Here is a 20,590-nt window from a genome sequence, read left to right on the forward strand (position 1 = left end):
TCCATTTTTAGGTAGGAGAGCTCTGAATCAGGCCCTCAATTGCAAACACTTTTCGTGTACACGAAAACGCAATGCAATGTAATAGGCAAAAAAGATTTGCCTCTGAATAGGTGGAGAAAAAAAGTGCAAAATAGCTATTTTTGGGGTGCAACTGTGGGGACACCACTCAGCACCTTTGGGACAGCCTCCCAAAGGATAACTGCGTAAAAAAAAACTCTAAAGAAAAAGTGAGGAACACCCCAAAAAAGCACTTTGAAAATGGGGGCGAAAAAGTGCAAAGTGGGGGTACAAACTTAAAAAGTAGCGAAATAGACACCAGGGGTGAGGTGTTTTATTGATTGCATGTGCTTGCTTCAGATAAGTTTTTTATGTTTTTTAAACATTAGCCCTAATAAAGCTATGTACATTGATCCCCAATGTTAGTGCATCTTTTAGGGGATGTCAGGCTGATTTCCCCAATTCTGACAGCACTTTGACTGTTTTGCATTCGCCGGGTTGTGTTTTCGCCTCTTTGAATATGGCGAAACACGGGGACACGCGCGATAAGTTTCCGCGGCTAAAATACGCGATGCAGGCGAAAAGTCCAGTATGCGAAAAAGTATCGCAGGTGCAAAGCTAATTGAATACTGCCCTAAGAGTGCCCTAGAAAAAGAGTCTGCTATTGTTTGCAGTACTGTATTCGGGAAGCAGCCGGGAAGCTGACGGACGCAATCCCGACTGTCTAATCCCGGCAAGGTACAAATGACAGATGTCGAAATCCTGATGCCTGTCATTTTACCTACGCCGGGAGCCCGACAACCAGCTTACCGATCGAAGGTAAGCTGGGCGCGGATAGCCACAGGTTGGGGGAGTGTTAGGTTTACGGCTCCAGGGGGGGTGTCTAACCCTAAGTCCCCCCGGGAGCCGTAAACCTAACCCTCCCCCAACCCGCAACTGTCCGCGCCCAGCTTACCTTCGATCGATAAGCTGGTTGTCAGGCTCCCGACATAGGTAAAATGACAGGCGTCGGACACCTGTCATTTGTACCTTGCCGGGGTTAGGTTTAGGCTAGGGGAAGGGGGGTTAGGCACCCCCAGGGGGAGGTTAGGGTTAGGCACCCCCCCGGGAGACTTAGGTGTAGGCAGCGGGGAAGGGGGATTAGGCTTAGGCGCTGGAGGGGGAGGGGGGGTTAGGGTTAGGCACCCCTAAGGGAGGGTTTAGGGTTGGGGAAAGATGAGCAGTACATACCTTTAGCAGCAGTCGGGATCTCCACCCCTGCTGGGCATGCGCTGTCGGGATTTGAACTGCTGGCCATACATACCAATCCCCTGTATTCTGACTGTAGGGAGAACCACCAGTCATGTTACCCCCCATTATATTAGGGCACTTATATGTATACATATTTGATTCTAAATACTAATTATGTTCAAAATAAAGTTTCTGTGCAGGATCTCCTTTAGTTTCGGTACTAACTTGGGCAAACAGTGCTCCGATACGGGATGTGGTTAAGATACCGCTGCCCGGAATGCTGCCTGTTGGAATCCCAACCCTGAAAGCTCGACCAGGAACTAAAGATAGTTATCTTAACTCTCGTCACCTATCTTTATGCCCGATGCCAAAATCCTGATGCCCGGCATTCCGAATGACGGTGAGCCGGGGCTTTATGGCGCTTAGTCATGGGGCAGGTGGGGGGTTAGGTTTAGGCACCCCCAAGGGAAGGCTGGGGGGGGGAGGAGAGGGGACGGGGTATTACCAGCCCTAGTTGGGATCTTCACTGTTTGGGTTTCCGGCGTTGCTATTTGGTCCGCTGGGAATAGATCCAGCTGTATTGCATACCATATTTTATAAAGTTCTTTCGTTTTAAAGTGTTGGAAGGGGAGAGTTACAGACATGGATTTAATGGCAGTCTGAGAACAGGTTGACAGCATTGCTGGGCACAAAAAGGCAGATATGCGCATTTAACTTGATTGTGGAATAACATATAAAAAAAACTACTGACAGGATGAAAGTACAATGCGTTTAGGCAATAACTGAAGATATACTTGTGTATGTAGATGACCCGATTTTTAAAACAGCTTCTAACGGGCCCTCTACCCTCTTGTGCTTCTCCCTACTTTAGTTTCATCTACTTCTTACTCACCACTAGGGTTCCTAACACTTGGTTGCTTATGCTCTGTTGCTTATCTGGGTGTTATGGTCGCTAATGTAACAATATATATTATCCATGTCCTGGTCCTGTATTGTATGGTTCTGTAAGGCGCTTTGCTACAATTTGTTTATGTACTTTGTAAGGTGCTGCGGAACACTTGTGGCGCCATATAAATGATAATAATAATAACTGATCCCAATTATATTTTCATCACTGGAAATTAGAGATTCGCAGGGGCCAAGATTAACATGGCCTGTTAGTTGAGATGAGGCCCTTAGTCTTAGCAAAATGGCAGCATGTCTGTGTATATAGAGGTAAGGTTACCCCCTGTCCAGGATTGCTCTGGGCAGTGTAGTCATCACAGAGATGCCATCCATGGGCCTGATTCAGCAAGGAACGCAATTGCTAATACGCACGCAATCGGCCGATTGTTGCGTACGGCGCATGCGTACACACTGCGGTGCGCGAACTAGCCATTCCAATCGGGACTAAGGACCTCATTCAGAGCCGGACGCTATTTGTGCTCGCTCGTTCAGAAAAAAGGGGTGGCTATTCAAATGAACCGTTCGCTCTTTGCGGTCTGTTCACGCCTCTAGGTCTGAATGAGCGAACAAAACATGCGGTCGTTTTTTGGAAAACTACGCCCCCGGCCGCTTGCATCCTACGTCATGTCCGCTATTTATTAGATTAATCGAGTACATCGACCAGCGTATGAACTGCTCGCTATTCTTGTGGTTGGTTTTTCCTACTGCAATCTTGCGAGCAGTTCTGACTATAAAATAACCCAGTGACGTGGTCAATGACGCTGCTGTATTAATTATGCACACCCTTAAAACGCCCGTTTTGACCTTTAAGCACGCCTGCGTTCGGATCTCCACTCCCCGTTTTCAAGCACCTTCCCCTGTTACCACCCACATACGCCTCCTCCTGTCACTCAAAATAGCAGGCATTCGCTGTTTAGCGAACAAACGATTTTCGGCCGCACTGACTGGTTCACGCATGCGTATTACGATCCGTACGCATGCGCAGTTGTGCAAACATCGCTCGGAACGAATGAGCGGCCGCTTACGAGCGGCTCTGAATCAGGCCCTAAGATCGCAGTGACTACACAGACCATTGCAGAGTGATTGACAGGAAGTGCCATTTGTGGGTGGCAACGGGGGGGTGGTTAGCCGAACGCAGGCGTGCTAGTGTGTTTGAATGCCGTTGCAGAGGCATCAAATTAGCCACTGCGATGCCCTACGCAGCCTAAGGCCTCATAGCGTGCGTGGAAGTTACCAATTTTTGAGTAAGGTCAGGGCTTGTGCAAGTGTGCGTGAGGCTGCGATGGTACTCGATTGTACCGATGTTTCCGCAGCCTTGCTAAACATTCCGGATGTGTGTAAGGAAAAGTGGGTGTCCTTTAGTAGTGCAGCGGTGGCATAGCGATCGCAATGGATTAGCATACTATCACAGTTAAACTGCGCGTATAATCACTATTGCTTTCGCAGTTGCGTTCAGTAATGAATCAAGCCCCTTGTTAGCCCCTGATAAAGCATTTTGTTTACGAATATATTACTGTTCCTGGAAACACTTGAGTGGTTTTTAAATTAATATTAAAACTTTTACACACTATGGAGAACCCATATATACACTATGTAGACAAAAGTAATTGGACTCTGACCACCTGTATATACACCTCTTCCATCCCAAAGTTACACTTCTTTTGGGTTGGCTGTCAATCCTACCTCACTGCTTGTACCCTGGGTAACAGAGACTACCAATCAGGACTATAGATGGCTACATAATTGAGATAAGCAGCAGCATACTGTCTATGGGACCTTAGAATTTTATCCATCATCCTCTGAAAGGTGGCAGATGCCCCATGTAACCCAAATGGCAACATCTTATATTGAAACAGGGCCTCCAGTGCAGAAAAAGCTGTATTTTCTTGTGCTTTATCTCTCAATGGCACTAGCCAGTACTGTTTGCTGTCTAAAGTTGATAGGTACATGCTGTTCCCAACCTTTTATTAAGTTCACCCACACAAGACATTGCGTAGGCATCAACTTAGACACACTATTCAATTTACAGAAATCATTCCAGAAGTGCAAGCTCCCATTGGGTTTTGGAATGAGTACAATGGGACTTGACCACTCTCTATGTGACTTCAATTAAATATAATTCCAACATCTATATCTATTTTAGACATTGATTCCCATTGGCCTTCTGGTATTCTATAGGGCTTTAGGTTAACCGTTACCGCTGGTTCAGTAATTATGTCATGTTAATTTACCAGATATGTTAGAAAACTAATCTAGGATTTTGGCTACTGTTGCTTTAGGAACCAAAGGTACTGTTGTTACAGGAGGGACAGGGGTGGCTGACAGAGCTACTCTATCCTTCCAAGGTTTTATAAGATTTACATGGTAGATCTGTTTTGGCTTTCTTACCTCAGGCTGGTACATCTTATAAGTAACCTCACTCACTTTTTTAATTAATTCAAATGGTTCTTGCACATCGGACAAAAATTTACTACTGTGGGAACCAAAATAACTACTCTGTACCTAGGAGCAAAGGTGCGCAATACGATTGTAACCCTTTGTTGTGCCTGTTGGGCCCGTTCCAAGTGCTCGTTCACTATCGGCACTACTGTAGCTGTTCTGTCCTGCACATAAGAAGCATGCTCAATAAACGTCTTATAAGGACTGGGTTGTCTCTTTTGCAATATCCAGCAATCCCCTTGGGTGTCTCCTATACAGCAATCAAAAAGCAGGAACTTGTGGAACATCTCTAATTGCCAGCAATAAATAACATAATAATTTAAATTTTTCCCATCTGAATCTACCAGGTTTTCTATAGAATATTCTTTATAGTTTTGTTAAACCTCTCCACTCTGCGGTTGATACACAAAGGTCCTTAGATGAGTAACTTTAAACAGGCAGCACAACTCTTGACATAAATGGGGTACCCTGATCCATTAGGATTTCCTTGGGTATTCTTACTCTGCTACAGACATGTACTAGTTCCCTAACAATCATCTTTGTTGACGTATTGCACAAAGGTATCTGATAGCGTAATCCATTACCACTAAAATATACTGCTAACCTTGGCAGACTTTATTAGAAGTCCAACCAAATCCACAGCTATTCTCTCAAATTGGGCCTCAATAATGGGCAGTGGGATAAGCAGACTTCTATAATGTGGCCTGGGAGCATGGTACTGACAATCAGGACTGGATGCACAGTAGTAAGACACATCGAGGAAAAATATTGCAAAATGTTCTACTCCTGGATGTCCTGCAGTTATGTGACCATGAGCCAGGTCCAACACTGTTCTTCTATATGCCTTTGGAACTAACAATTGTTTCACAATATCTTCTCATTTTTTAGACATCTGATCAACAAATCTCAACGAAATACCATGTGAGGCTATGAAGATCTACTATCAGACTCTATTGGGTTTCCATCAACCACTTTTACATTCTCTCTAGCCTTTACCATTTATACTTCATTAGGGGGTACATCACTCTGTGCCTCTCTGCTGATCTCGTCATTCTCTGACTTCTCAACCATGCTTGGAAAGGAGAACACTTTAGACTCTGGGAACATTCACACTGAAACTGTATCAGTAACATTTACAAACAGGTGTGGATTATTTACTTCTGTAACCAACTGGGTTTCCCAAAGCTTCCAGAATTGGGAAAAATATCTCCCCAATATAGCATCAAACATCAAATAAGGAACTAATCCCAGAGTGACTACTATGGGACCACACTGTGTTTCTATGTTCTCTTCAGCAGTATCATAATGGTGATTATCCCCATGAATACACGTTACACCAACCTTTTTCCCCTGACCTTTTAAGGGGTTCACCAACTCGGATTTTACAAGAGTAACCAGGATATCAGAATCTAAAGGAACCTCTACCCGTTTGCTTTCTACTATAATTATAAAAATTTGTTTATCTGGCTCAGCCTGTCGGTCTAGTTGACCAAAGAAAGATACTCTGCAATTAAGATAAGCAGTATTACATTGCATAGGTTCAGAGGTAAGTGGACAATTAGTCATAACATGGCCCAAGCCACCACATCTAAAATATCTGATCATATCTTTATCAAGTCTTATATGAGGCAAGAACCCTCCTGGCTAAGCTGGCCATTCTCTAAGTTTCAAGCCTACAGTCTCTACATGTTTAAATTCAGTCCACCGCCCAGCACTTCCCCTGGAACAGTCTAACCAGAAGCCACTGAAGATTGCTGTTGCAGGACTAAGGGCCATTGGGGTACACTCAACAGTTCCTCAGCCATGACATACCTCTCCACCATTTCCACAAGCTGGTCTGCTGTTTTAGGGTCCCCATGGCTCACCCACTTGCGCAGAACTGTATGCAGGAACCGTATATTTCGGTTCATAATGACCCTTTCCCTGACCTGTGGCCCTGTTAGAGTCTCCGTCTGTATCCACTTCTTGATGAGATGGATGAGGTGACGCATTTACACACGGGAAGGTTTATCCACTTGGTATCCCCAGCAATTAACTCGTGCTCGTGCAGACGTGACACCAAAAAAAGTTAGAATATCAGTTTTTAGTTTGTCATAGTGTTTGGCATCAGTAAGTCTTAAATCAAAATATACATTTTATGATTCCCCTGATAGGAAAGGTGGAAAAGGGCTGCCCACTGACCTTTAAGCAAACTTTCCCTTTCAGCTGTTCTTTCAAAATTTGTTAAATAGGCTTCAACATCATCACTCTTTGTCATCTTTTGCAGAAAATTATTAGCCTGTAAGGAGTTGTGACATCTGTGTAAGCATCTCCAGATAGGGCTGCTAGATGCTGCACCTCCTCTTTTAAGGCCTTGTGGTCTTGGCGCTGTCGCCCCCGAATCTCCTCAACATCCAACTGCTGTTGCCTCTGGTCTTCCTCAAATACATACACACACGCACACACAAATGATTACAAATGCAATTTTAATTGAGAAATGCCATCATTAGCATATTTTGTATATCGTCATCCTGTGCTGTTTACCATTATACACTGCAATACTGTTAATTATGAATGTTTTCAAGAAAATGCTCAGCAACTAATATTGTCTACATGCAATTATTTTATGGATAAGTGTTCAGCAGAGAAATCTTAAAAACAATACATTAATACATAAATTCTTCATAAAATATCTTTAGTAGTAAGTGATCTTATTCTGTTCCTGTTTTAAGTCTAATGGACCTATCTGTTAACACTTGGCGATAGGGTTGATTTCTATCACCACTTACTACAGCTTCAGTCACCTACTGCCATAAATTATCAATACAATATCCTTGGGGAACTGAGCAATATTGAACTGCTTTGACAAAATTGGGGGTAAGAGTTAATTTACTGCTTGGCTGGGCAAGTCTCAAAGTATATGCGCATGTTCTGCATAGCCAGTGCACACATGCAATTAAGCTGAAAGTGAGAGCTAAATAAATGAATTTCAAAAAGTTTAAAAAAATTTTAGAAAATTAATTTTCAATTAATAAAAATCTTTATTTAAATAATAAAGCATTTTTTTCATAGAATTTTTTCTACTATAGTATAGCCACTTTGAGATGGCAATAGCATAAGTAACATTGTGACAATACTTGCACCACTGCAAGCCTTATTAAATAGGTTTCTATATGCTTTGCATGGGGAAGCTTTTGCCACTGAGAGTTGGAGAATCCAGGGCAGTGAACATTTATTAGATAAGCAAAAGCTCTATCTCCAGTGAAATCACCCATTATAGATAATACTATAGGTATAGGCATTTCTCCATTTGAATAATAAAGTCCTTTCACAAAAGTATAAAATTGTTTTTTAAATATATGCATTGTACATAATATGCATTAGCAAATTAAAACTTAGGTTTTCAAACCTGCGTCCTTCTAAAAGTAGGATATCTGAACAGGGCCATAGGGAGGGGTGTGTGAGCCTTAACTGCCCCACGGCCCCTGCGCCATTAGCTCTGCTGCAGTACTACTTGAAGTGTCCAAAGTCACCCTGCAGTGTGTAGAGCCACATGGAGCATTTGTGCTACACCATACTGCTGGCGGCCTCACCCCCACTTGTAAAGTCTCATTGGTTTTGCCTTTTAAATGATTGCTACTCTTAAACATCAGCCACACTCTGCAGGGGGATGTAGTTAAAAAACCAACGATCGGGATGCCGGCTGATGAAATCCCGGCGCAGGAATCCCGAACTGCGGACAGAAGACCGGCACTGGAATCCCAACATGAGTGGAGATGCAGATGGCATCCCAATCGTAAGTACAGCGGGCGCCCTTAGTTGTTACCCACGGATGAAGGAAGAGAGGGTTAGGCACCCCGAGGGTGTTAGGCACCACCGCGGAATGATTAGGGATTATCACTAAGGGGGGAGGGTTAGGTTTAGGGTAGAGAAAAGGAGAGTTAGTGGGTGAAATGGGGTAGGGATAGCATACTTATCTTGAGTGCAAGGATTCCATACCCAACCCCTCTTCAGCAACTCCCTTATTGCCTGCAATTTGCAGGCCATTACATTTACCCCATATCTTGTTAACTGACCCACCTTTGGTGAAAACTCTGAAATCTTGTAATTATTAGTGTCTACTCCATGAATGCATTGTTTGGATTGAGATTAGCCTATACAGGAGATTTCATGTACTTTCTTCTATTTTTTTTCTTTGGTCTTTTGATTATTTTGAATAGAAATATAATAATGTACCCACAGGTGTACAGCCATAGCCAAAAGTTTGCTGCTTCAGTGTTTTTAGACCTTTTTGTCAGATGTTACTATGGTATACTGTAGTAAAATCACAAGCATTTCATAAGTGTCAAAGGCTTTTATTGACAATTACATTAAGTAAAGCATCCTGAGACCATTCATGTGTAGAGTTGCATCTCAGCCAAGGGTGTGGGTTCACTCACAATTTTGCCTAAGAACACAGCCATAAATAAAGAATGGTACCAAAACATCCTCCAAGGGCAACTTCTCTCAGCCATCCAAGAACAGTTTGGTGATGAACAATGCCTTTTCCAACATAATGGAGCACCTTGCCATAAGGCAAAAGTGATAACTAAGTGGCTGGGGGAACAAACATCGAAATTTTGGGTCCATGGCCAGGAAACTCCCCAGACCTTAATCCCATTGAAAACTTGTGATCAATCCTCAAGAGGCGGGTGGATAAACAAAAACCCAGAAATTCTGACAAATTCCAAGCATTGATTAGGCAAGAATGGGCGGCCATCAGTCAGTATGTGGTTCAGAAGTTGAATGACAGCATGCCAGGGCGAACTGCAGAGGTCTTGAAAAGAAGGGTCAAAACTGCAAATATTGAGTCTTTGCATAAACTTAATGTAATTGTCAATAAAAGCCTTTGACACTTATGAAATGCTTGTCATTTTAATAGTAACATCTGACACTGAAGCAGCAAACTTTGTGAAAACCAATACTTGTGTCATTCTCACAACTTTTGGTCATGGCTGTATATCGTGCTATATAACACAGCATATTATTGTATGTTATCAGTATAACTCAGATAAGAAAATATAGATAAAGAAGGCGCAAAGACAAAACACGTTTGTTGTTTTTTTAGGTAATGTGCAATTTATTTTTCCTTGTAGGAACAAACTTTGGCCCACTGTGTTTCATTGAGTAATAATAAAACTAATATTAAGCTTTTGATATAATTCACACACTGTGCTACAGTACCTTCATTTTTTGTATACACATCAATGACCACTGAAAATGAGTAATTGTTAAAAGGTAACTCAAGTCTTTATTGAGCTGTCATTAATTAAATATGTCCCTGGTGTTTCCCTCATGAAACTGTTTTGTAAGGCTCCACGGAGAGAAAACCAGCATAGTTTCAGGCGATCGGGTTCTCAGCTTCTGGGAAGAGGGAGTTGCAACGAGAAATGACTGCTTACTTTCCGTACTTGGGTAAGCATATTTAATTATCGACAACTCCACTAGGCGGAGATTAAATCATACATTATATGCAACAGCAGAAAAATGCTGGTTTTTAAATTGAACAGAAAATGTACTAGGAGTACTATTTTTTTCTAGGTTAGTATTAGAGAGAGTACACAGTCCAGGTAATGGCTATTAAACTGTAGATTTTGATGTTAAGAACACTTTACTGTAGCTGTGTATTAGAATTCAGTCTTTCCGGGTGAGTCTGAGGCACTACTTTCTGCCGCGCCACCTGTCTCTTCTGGTATGAAGGTCAATGATGCAGAGTTTATACAGTATCTTTTACCAGTTGGACGGGGACCATCATCAAAGATGTGACCGAGATGTGCACCACACTACAACAGAACAAGTTATACATTTATTATCTTCTTGTTAACTCATTTAGCTTCACTAATAGCACATATAAATGTAGACAGATTAGGCAATGCTGTGAAATTCTAAATTCTATATTATCCACAAGTAATGGTAATATAGATATAAACTCCTGTATATTATATTTGTATAAAAGGTAAATTCTGATATCATCAACGTGTGTATTGTTTGTAACACACCCCACACTACTTCAGCTATTAGAAATCATTATAAAGGCAACAAGGCCATATTTCCAGGAGGAATACGTGAATGTATTGCTTTCTATGGACCCCAACATTTCATAGAGTAGACTGCTTTCCTCTGTGCAAAACACTACATTCAGAATAGAGAAACAGACAGGTTCCTGCTAGTAAATGCTCCATACTTCTGTCAGTAATGTGGTGATATTTATAATGTACATAACATAGGCACTATAAGAAAGGAAGGGGCCGTGTGCAGACTCTGTGATGCCAACCCATGCCCTGAGTAGACTCTGGCACTGTATCAGAGACTACGGTACAACTGCATATCTCTGGGAAAATGTGTAGATGGAAAGAGAATTCTATGGGTGCAGGGTGAGTGGTGTGGCCCTGGACACCGGAGACTGTATGGACTTGCACACCCTGCACCCATTATGGATACGCCCCTATGCATATTAGGTAGATACATTAGTATTTCTTGTGTAGATGTCTATTAATTTAAATGGGAGGAAATGACTGTGCGTTAACTTTTGCAAAAAGGTTTACAGGTGAAGGTAGTTGTGATCCTCTCAGCTATATTATCAGTCTGTAACACAATACATAAGCTCTATAGAACTTATTTATGATCATACAATAGTGACACATAATGGCATGGCTCTAATTTCTAGAGATGATCAAGATGAATCTGGGACAGCACAAAAGCATTGTGGTTAGCATTGCTTCCTTGCAGCACTAGTGTCGTGGGTTTGATTCTGACCAGAGCCCAATATGTATAGCATTTGCATATGTTTACCATGCTACTTTTTAATAATGTTAAATGTTCCAGCTTCCTCCCACAGACATACTAGAAGAATATTCTGTGTAAAGAGCTATATTATTAATTGTTATAGCACCTGACAGGCTACATCACTCACAGCTTCATAAACACAAATCTTGGTGGGGATCCAAGAAGCTGGACTGCGAATGTCCTGTATTTTTTGGAGAGAATACTGGACACAGGGCCTGATTCAGAGCCGTCCCTCTGAAAGAGCGCTCGCTCTGAATCAGGGCATTTTTTTTTTGTTCGGCCTCTAGGCCACCTGCTTAGCTGTGGGTGACCACCCACAGCTATTGCGAGCGGCCAGGTGATGGTCGCGATGGTCTCGACCATCGCGACCATCGGGGCTTGCGATGAGACCCTTGTGGTAGGGTCTCGTTCCCGCAAGCCCCAGTGAGCTTTCGGCTCTATTAGAGCCGGAAGCTCACCCACTGACATCACTCGTGATGTCAGTGGGGCCGCCCCCAAACGGCAGGCGTTCCTTTGGGAACGCCTCCGTTTGGCCAGCCACCCCCCCTGCCCGCCTCCAAAACGGGGCAAGCTGTCAATCAAAATCGGCAGCTGCCCCGCTTTGGTGCGAGACCCGTAGCGACGCAGCGCCCATCGCTAGCCGGGTTCCGCGAATACGCACATCAGAGCTGGCTCCGGCGTGCGCATGTGCAGTGGTCAAACATCGACCCGCTCACGAGTGCATAGCGCCTGCGAGCGGGTATGGATCAGGCCCACAGCTTTTCCATTAAATGAATTGTAAAGTGAAGGATGTCATAAACCCCTAATGATTAGTGTCACCTTAAATTACTACATCATGGTTGGTCTTGCTCAAGGGCTTAGCAAATCTATAGGGGCCCCATAGCAATTTTTTTCCACAAATCCCCCTCCCCACTCACTGCTGCAGTGCCCAGCCAGCTCTCTCTCTGTAGATGGAGCCATGATACCAATCACAAATTAGGTGCAGAATTGGATTATGACCAGTTTATTTCATACACATTAGGATTAGGGAGACTAAATAATAATTATTATTTTTTAAATATATTTTATTGTTTAAAATACTTGCTATGTACTTATAACCATTCATTTAAACCTTGTATCTCAATTAAGCAGGCAGATAGTGCAAACATTAGAGAATATTGGTTACATGTATCCATAATGATTGTAAATGATCTAATGTTTTCACTATCTGTCTGCATAGTTGATATACTGAAGAAGATTTAAATGAATGGAGATTAGCATATAGTTTTATAAACTGATTTTTTTTTTCCATAAATGTATAGTCTCCCTAATCCAAATTGTGTATGATATAACGTGATATATAAGATGACTATGATTCACTAATAAATCAGTCACTTAGTTATGCTCCTTGCAAAAGACATGGGGTGAATGGGTAAAATTGTAGTCACACACAGCCATGCCTCCTCCCATTGAGGAGACAGAAACTGAGCCGGCTAGATCCATGACAGCAGATGGACCCTGCAACAGCACACTGGTAAGAAGCCACTGACAGAGTTACTGGGTGCAGGGGGAGGGCTGGGCCCTGGAGGCAGCCTGGATCCCATAGCAGCTGTAGCTACGCTCTTGGTCTTGCTCTGAAACTGAGCCATTGGAACTGACTGACCTGACTGCAGCTTGTTTCCACTCTGTGCATCCCATAAGAAAAGTCATCAGTAAGTGTTATTGCTTCTGGATTGACGACATCATAAAATGAGGGCCAACCTGCACAAAACATAAAAATAAGATAAAAGATATTAAGAAACATAATGTGGGTAATCTAAACTTAGGTTTGTCACTGTTGTGCATTTCCACTCAAGTTCTCAAATAAAGATATACATGTGCAGTATTTTTATTACATGTTCATGATAAATATAATTATTAATATAATTATCTCTATGGTTTTACTTAGAGCTGTGAAGAGAATATGTAATAATTTATGTCAGTCCTTGTCCCATTAGAGCTTATAGTTCAAATTATTAACCACACAATTCCACACACTTATCCTCCTAGTACATTTTTGGACTGTAGGAGGAAACTTAAAGCACCCAGGGAAAGCCCAGGCAAACGTGGGGAGAACATACAAAGTTTAAACAGATAGGACCCTGGTCAGAATCAAATCTATGGTACCAGCAGAGTTGGGCCAGGGCCATAAGAAAGGAGGGTTTTGCAGCTGGTTCTGCCGCACAGGTTGGGATGCCTTGGAAACGGAATGAGCCATGGTCACCCACCCCTCCCAATCCCTATTGTCGGGTGTGCAGGTTTCACTAATGGTGCACCCGGCTCCTCTCCACTCAGGATAACTACACGGCTCCCACACTGCCGCATTCTGCCTTACACGGATAATACCCAGGTAGCAAATGGGTTAACATGCAGGCTCCTCCCAGAGAGGAGTGAAGCCAGGTACTGTGTAGTCTCCAGAACCAGGAAATTGTGAGAGCTGGCAGCAGGGTGGCAGTAAGTGAAAAAAAAGGGAGGCATGGTTACTCAAAAGGGGTGTATGGCCTTGAGATGCACCCTCTATTCATCACTTCCCCCAAACTCTCCCCGCAGTGTGAATAGATGCCGTATACGTAAGTGTATACGCACGGCATCTATTTCCTTGCCAGCGATTGTTTCACCAGAACTTTCCCCCCTGCGTAACACTGCGGCCTGCGGGTGGGGACGGCTGTTTCAGTGGGGCACTGCCATAAGGGCAGGATGCATTTTAGCGCTTTCAAATCTGGCAGGGTGCAACGCCTGGCTAAAACAGCTTTGTTACTATTGCAGCAGTATAACAGCATATCTGTGTTCTTCCATATGGCTTCCCTTTGGCACAGTCATTTGTTGGGAGAAGATGTTGTTTTCTGCTCATTCCTTGCTGTTGTGACAGAGGGACCATTCTCAGAGAGTCAAGAAAATAGTAACTGGATGTGTATCTGCTCCGAACATATCCTATTGATTATGTGGATAAATTCTGTTAATGAGAGTGTGAATTGCTTTATATATATGTATTAATAACTATAAGTGGGGTGATACAGGCTGTAAATGGGGGTGCAGGGGAGATACAGGCTGTATATATCTGTGCAGGGGTGATGCAGGCTGTAAATGGGGGTGCAGGGGAGATGCATTCTGTAAATTGGGGTGCAGGGGAGATGCAGGCTGTATATGAGGGTGCAGGGGAAATACAGGCTGTATATGAGGGTGCAGGGGTGATGCAGGCTGTATATGAGGGTGCAGGGGAGATACAGGCTGTATATGAGGGTGCAGGGGTGATGCAGGCTGTAAATGGGGGTGCAGGGGTGACGCAGGCTGTATATGAGGGTGCAGGGGTGATGCAGGCTGTAAATGGGGGTGCAGGGGAGATACAGGCTGTATATGAGGGTGCAGGGGTGATACAGGCTGTAAATGGGGGTGAAGGGGAGATACAGGCTGTATATAAGGGTGCAGGGGTGATGCAGGCTGTAAATGGCGGTGCAGGGGAGATACAGGCTGTATATAAGGGTGCAGGGGAGATACAGGCTGTAAATGTGGGTGCAGGGGAGATGCAGACTGTATATGAGGGTGCAGGGGTGATGCAGGCTGTGCATGGGGGAGCAGGGGACATGCAGGCTGAATATGGGGGTGCAGGGGAGATGCAGGCTGTAAATGGGGGTGCAAGGAATATACAGGCTGTATATGAGGGTGCAGCGGAGATCCAGGCTGTGCATGGGGATGCAGGCTGAATATGAGGGTGCAGGGGAAATGCAGGCTGTATGTGGGAGTACAAGGGTGGGATGCAGGCTCTATATAGGGACTTGAGGATTCAGAAATACTGTGGAAAGAGCATACTTGCCTACTTTTGAAAAAGCATTTCAGGGAGATTGTGAAAGCAGCACCTATGAGCGCGTGTTACAGTGGGCGTGTACTGATAAATCTGAGGGGCGTGTCCTAAACCTGACTTACATCTAAATGTAACCAGCACAAAAGCAGTCAGTAAGATCTGTTTGTTGATGAAAACACACTAATACATTGCAGAAATTCATAGGGATCATTGTGCCTTATAATAACCAATGCAAGGAAATTACACTAATGATCCCATTTGAATGTATATATCTCAGTTTTTTAAAATATCAGCTTCATAATGGGGGTAAGGGTGAAATGAGGGAGATTGCTAGACTCTTCAGGGAGACAGGGATATTGCTGCTATTTCAGGGAGTCTCCCTGACAATGAGGGAGAGTTGGCAAGTATGGGAAAGAGTAATATCAGTGTCTCCTATGCTAGGGAGATGCAGGCTGTACATGGGGTACAGGGGTATGCAGGCTGTATAGGGTGGTACAGGGGAGATGCAGGCTGTACATAATATTTATTGCGGGAGAGAGCCTGAGGGCAACCCAACATCTTTGGTAATGTTGGTTACACACCCAGAGTGATGCATGGGTGTGTGTCATAAGGCTACTCCTCTTTTCATAATGTCCCTATGTCAAACATTGGTGGTGGTGGTATTGATGGGGGGGTGCACACACTAATTTTCTTTCTGGCACAGGGTATCAAAATGTCTATGTACGGCTGTGTGAGGCAGCAGTGCTAACCACTGGTAACAATAAAATAAAGAATTTTGAATATAAAATTTTGGATTCAAGAACTGTATGAAATATATACAAACATAATTTTTAGTGAATATTGATGCTGAATTATTGCAATACTAGTAAAGGGACCTAGCATATTGCTGGTTCACCTCGATCTGACCCCTGCTCTGCCTTATCCCCTCCCACTCCGTCCCTGCTATATACTCACCCCATTGCCTACAGCACAGAGTGGTCCTCTCTGGCAGTTCTATCTCGTCGTTGCAGTGGGGTCCTTGGGGGAGAGCTCCCACCACACATGTTGGAGACAGGACAGACCATAGCCGATTATTACGTTCGTAGGTTTTAATTAGTTTTCCAAAAGTAAAAAGCACTCTCAGGATTAATAATTATTTTCTGAAATTATCCCATGACACAAAAGAGTGCTTTGTGGCGAGAGTTGGTTTTGCAGTTGAAGCACACTGAAAGCGATCTTCTGTGGCGAGGGGAAAGCATTCCCCATTCAAAGATATGAGTAACTAGAAAAATACTTTTTACATTGATGATACGAGTCGTTTATTAGCTCACAGTGTTGCCACACCCCTTAGAGTCACCCTTTGTTAATGTATAATTTTGGACATAGTGTGATATTTTTTAAAAATAGCTGCTAAGATTACAGTTTTCAATCTTAGACGGACAGCACAACTGGGCGACATCAGTAAAGATGGTGAATGGTCACAGTACTAAAACAAGTAACAGAAATACTGCCAAAAAGCAGGGCTCTCTCTGTTAATATCCAGTCTTGTTTTATTACTATGTTCAAAAGTATAAAGAGCAACGCCGCCCCCAATTGACATCTTACCTTGCTCTGGCAAGCGGGTACCTCCTCCTCGACGGCACTATCTTCCCAGATATTCAGTAAGCTGGTACCTGAACACTAGAGCGCAAAGGCTCTGGCACAGTGCCAAAGTCTTTTCTGTCACTGCGCAGAACCATCTTCCTGAAGATGTCACTGGGAAGATGGAGCTGTGGAGGAGGAGCCATCCACTTGCCGTGTACACCAATCAGAAGCCCCTTCTTTGCTGATGTCATTTCCTGTAGAACTACCCACCCACTGGGTGGAAGTGCTGCTTTCACTTTATAAATTTGACTATAACAAGTAAAGAGCTATTATAAAGTGGAGACTGGGACATTACAAACTGCCAGGCTCTATAACTATCAGCAGAGCAATGTTTCTGAATAAAGGTATCTAACACAGATTCAGTGTAACTCAGGGAATGTGCTCATTAAACAAATATATATAGCCTTCAACTAGATAACACTTACAAAAAATTTTTTGCTCCTTTTACTAGACCTTGGATCACAGTCTGAGCCCCACCCCTAAGGCAAAGAGGGTGGAGCTCTCAAGCATGGGGGCCCACTGGGAATTTCCCTTGTACCCCTGTTGGCCAGTCCAATGAATATGAGTAGTGAAATCTAGTGATAAAAAAAGAATGGCATATACACACAATATGGCTGTCTCATTACATAGTTCAGCTGTTTGTGCAATATCGTAAATAAATTACAAAAAATGTGGAGACAACACATTTACGATTTACTACACTGTTGGCATCTCTTTTTTTTTTAATGTTTTAACACATATCAATAGCATTACAACATAAACTTTTTGTAAAAAAATAAAAATGATGCCCTAACAGGGATTCTTGACAGGTGGCAGCACTGTACACACCACAGGGTCATCACCTGGCATGCTGCAAAACTTTGCAATAGGCAAAACAGAACTTGCCACCTTCGTTTGCAACACCAATCAGAGTAGAGAATCTACACCTGATCACAAAGCACATCTCAGCACTGAGGAGCAACGATTTATTTCCCCATAAGAACCTTTTTACAGTGTTAACAAGTATAGCATAACTGTAAAAGGGTTACTTCTTCCATGTAATCAGACCATCCAACTATACTGATTTAGCCGGTACAGTACTGTTTTTTAATGGTCTGTACCAGCAAACAGGGGCTGTACCGATTGTACCGGGTGAGTACAATCTGACACACAATGCAGAGCAGGTGAGTGATACTCCATTATCTCCTGAATTCTATAGTAGCAGAAGACTCCCGCAGCGCTGCTAAATGACAGGCGGCTCCGTGTTCTCAATCAGCTCTCAGCTGTTTCTTACAGCGGGCCACTGAGGAGCTTCTCCAGTCAAAGTCTTGCGAGATGATGACGTCATCATCCCGCGAGACAATGACAGTGAGGCTGAGCTAGGGCTGCGGTGTCATGTCGGTGGCTGTGTAAAAAGAATCTTTAGCACACACTCACAGTGCACTTGTTCTCCTGGAGAGGTAGGTAGTCCGCCCACTATGTAAAGAAATTATAAACACCCCAAGTGAAACTACTCATGTAGATATATATTCTATATTTCTACATGAATCTATCTATATAGGTATATATATTTATAGATATATGTATCTATATATATGCAGAGGTTAGCTCTGTAGAAGGCACCAACGCAAGTTATTGTCCATTTATTTTTGAGTGCCAGGAACATTGGAATCTATTGTATCTATATACACACACACATACAATCCTGTTTGGACAGAGTATGAACTAGCCAGCGCCAAATGCCTCAAGCCCCCATGGACATGCCCATTTATCTGTGGCCAAGCCCCTATACTGGGCTCTTGCTGTAAAATGTTGGAGGGTATGTGTAATAAATGTTAAATATATTACATATTTAACTAAGTTAGGTTTTATTGCAACCTCTTCAAATTATTATTATCTCTAAAAGCAACATTTGGACCAAAGAATGTTTGTAACGAACATTCGGACCAAAAATTTCCTGAAAAAGTGCAGTTTTCTGTCTTATTTTGTTTTTTCTTCCTGTCTAGTGTCACCTACAAATTACTGCCAACAAATTGTTCTTCTTTCCTGTCTCTTCTCAACTAAAACACAAGAATTTTGTTCACCAAATGTTTGGGTGGGTATCCTCCTGATGCTACCAATTGCTCCCCCATGGACCATATAAGGAGAAATTAAATTGGACATATTAGAAATAGAAATATTGTTTTTGCACAGTGCTGTAAAACATATTCCTAATGAATATTTAGGATAATGTCAGGTATGTGTAAAGGGGTACATTAATTGCTTAGATCAGGGGTGGGGAACCTTTTTTCTGCCGAGGGCCATTTTGATCTATATAACATTATTCGCAGGCCTGGTGCAGGCCACGCCCCCTCAATGTGATGTCACACGGGGGCGATACCACAATCACCGGTGATTATAGCAATGCCCGGATCATCCAGAGGATGTTCCAGGGAGCTGTAAGGGCAGCAGTGTAACCATCTGAAGCGTCCAAAGGATGCTCCAGGTGGCACTGCTGCATAGATTCTGGCTGCAGGGTGACATTCTAGGCATACTGCTAGCCAGATGGGGCTAGCAGAAAAAAGCTTTGAGGGCCAGACCAAATGATTCCGGGGGCCTTAGACGGCCCCCGGACCTGCCGTTCCCCATCCCTGGCTTAGATGAAAAGTAGCCTATTGATACTGTAGTTTCACATTTAAACAGTTTGTGAAGTCTGACCATACTAGAATAGAAAATTACTCTTTAATGAGCAATACCAGAGAAAGTTAAGTGGGCCCTGTTCGCTAATTTAAAATCTATAGGGAAATAGGGCTTTGATAAACGAGGTTAGGTGCTACAGTACATTCTGCGAATTGGTCGAGCCATACTGCAAAGGTAAAAAGTTCATGGTGGGCTACATGATCCAGTCACACAACAATGTAGAAAGAGAATGGTTGGTGTACTGGTTAGCGTTACTGCCTCACAGCACTGAGGTCTTGGGTTCAATTCTCATCAAGTTTGTATGTTATCCTTATGTTTGCGTGAGTTTCTCTCAGGCAATTTCCTCCACTGATCAAAAAGCAAACTGGTAAGTTACTTGTATTCTAACAAAAAAAATAAACCCTAGTGTGTGTGCATATGTGGTAGGGAATATAGACTGTAAGCTCCAGCAGGGAAGAGACGGATGTGAATGACTAAATATTATCTGTAAAGTACTGTAGAATATGTGTGCTCTGTATAGTTAACTGTTAATAATATCATATGTAAGTTTTGTGTAGAGCTGCAGAAGTTAGAATAGCTTATGGAGATTATGCGGGTTGTCAGGAATTTGAAAAGCTTGGTCGAAGAGGTAAGTTTGCAGGTTTAGAGACTTGAAGAAAGCACTGTTGTGCCCCAATAAAGTCCTGTACACATTAATGGGGCAGGTACAGTGTGGATGAGATAAGTAGATCTTGTGCAGAGTGGTGGGTGTAGGTTTGGTAGAGTTATCCAGACAAGCAAAGAGATGTATGTTGGTGTAGTTTCATGCAAGCAGAAGTATTTTATATTGATTCCGGTAAAATACAAGTAACCAATGTATGAACTGACAGAGCAGAGCAGCAGTAAAAGAACGTTAATTGAGGAAAAACAGTCTAGCCACTGCATTCAATATAGATTTCTGTTTAGAGAAGACCAGAAAGGAGAACAACAATATGGGAGATGGTAAGTGCATGAATTAAAGCTTTTGCAGTGTCTTGTGTGAGATATGTATATATTCTGGAAAGGTTTCTTAGATGTACACTATATGGACAAAAGTAT

At 42.9% G+C, this 20,590-nt stretch overlaps 1 protein-coding gene across 5 annotated transcripts in view; it reads right to left on the minus strand.

Annotated features, from left to right (window-relative positions):
- Positions 1-9,657: 9,657 nt before the first annotated feature.
- Positions 9,658-20,590, minus strand: part of MSRB3 (methionine sulfoxide reductase B3) — a 233,280-nt gene continuing 222,347 nt past the window's right edge. For 3 of the 5 annotated variants that reach the window (XM_088463137.1, XM_088463140.1, XM_088463139.1), the window contains 2 exons: positions 13,058-13,155; positions 9,668-10,412 (listed from right to left, as the gene is read on the minus strand). In XM_088463137.1, the coding sequence (XP_088319263.1) occupies positions 10,257-10,412; positions 13,058-13,155 (254 nt within the window). In that variant the 3' untranslated portion in view covers positions 9,668-10,256. Of the gene's footprint in view, positions 10,413-13,057; positions 13,156-20,590 lie in introns of all 5 variants that reach the window. The other 2 variants (XM_088463138.1, XM_088463141.1) reach the window with 2 other exon arrangements.

The sequence above is a fragment of the Taudactylus pleione genome, unplaced genomic scaffold (assembly GCF_031769625.1).
Source record: "Taudactylus pleione unplaced genomic scaffold, aTauple2 ptg001327l, whole genome shotgun sequence".
Lineage (NCBI taxonomy): Eukaryota > Metazoa > Chordata > Amphibia > Anura > Myobatrachidae > Taudactylus > Taudactylus pleione.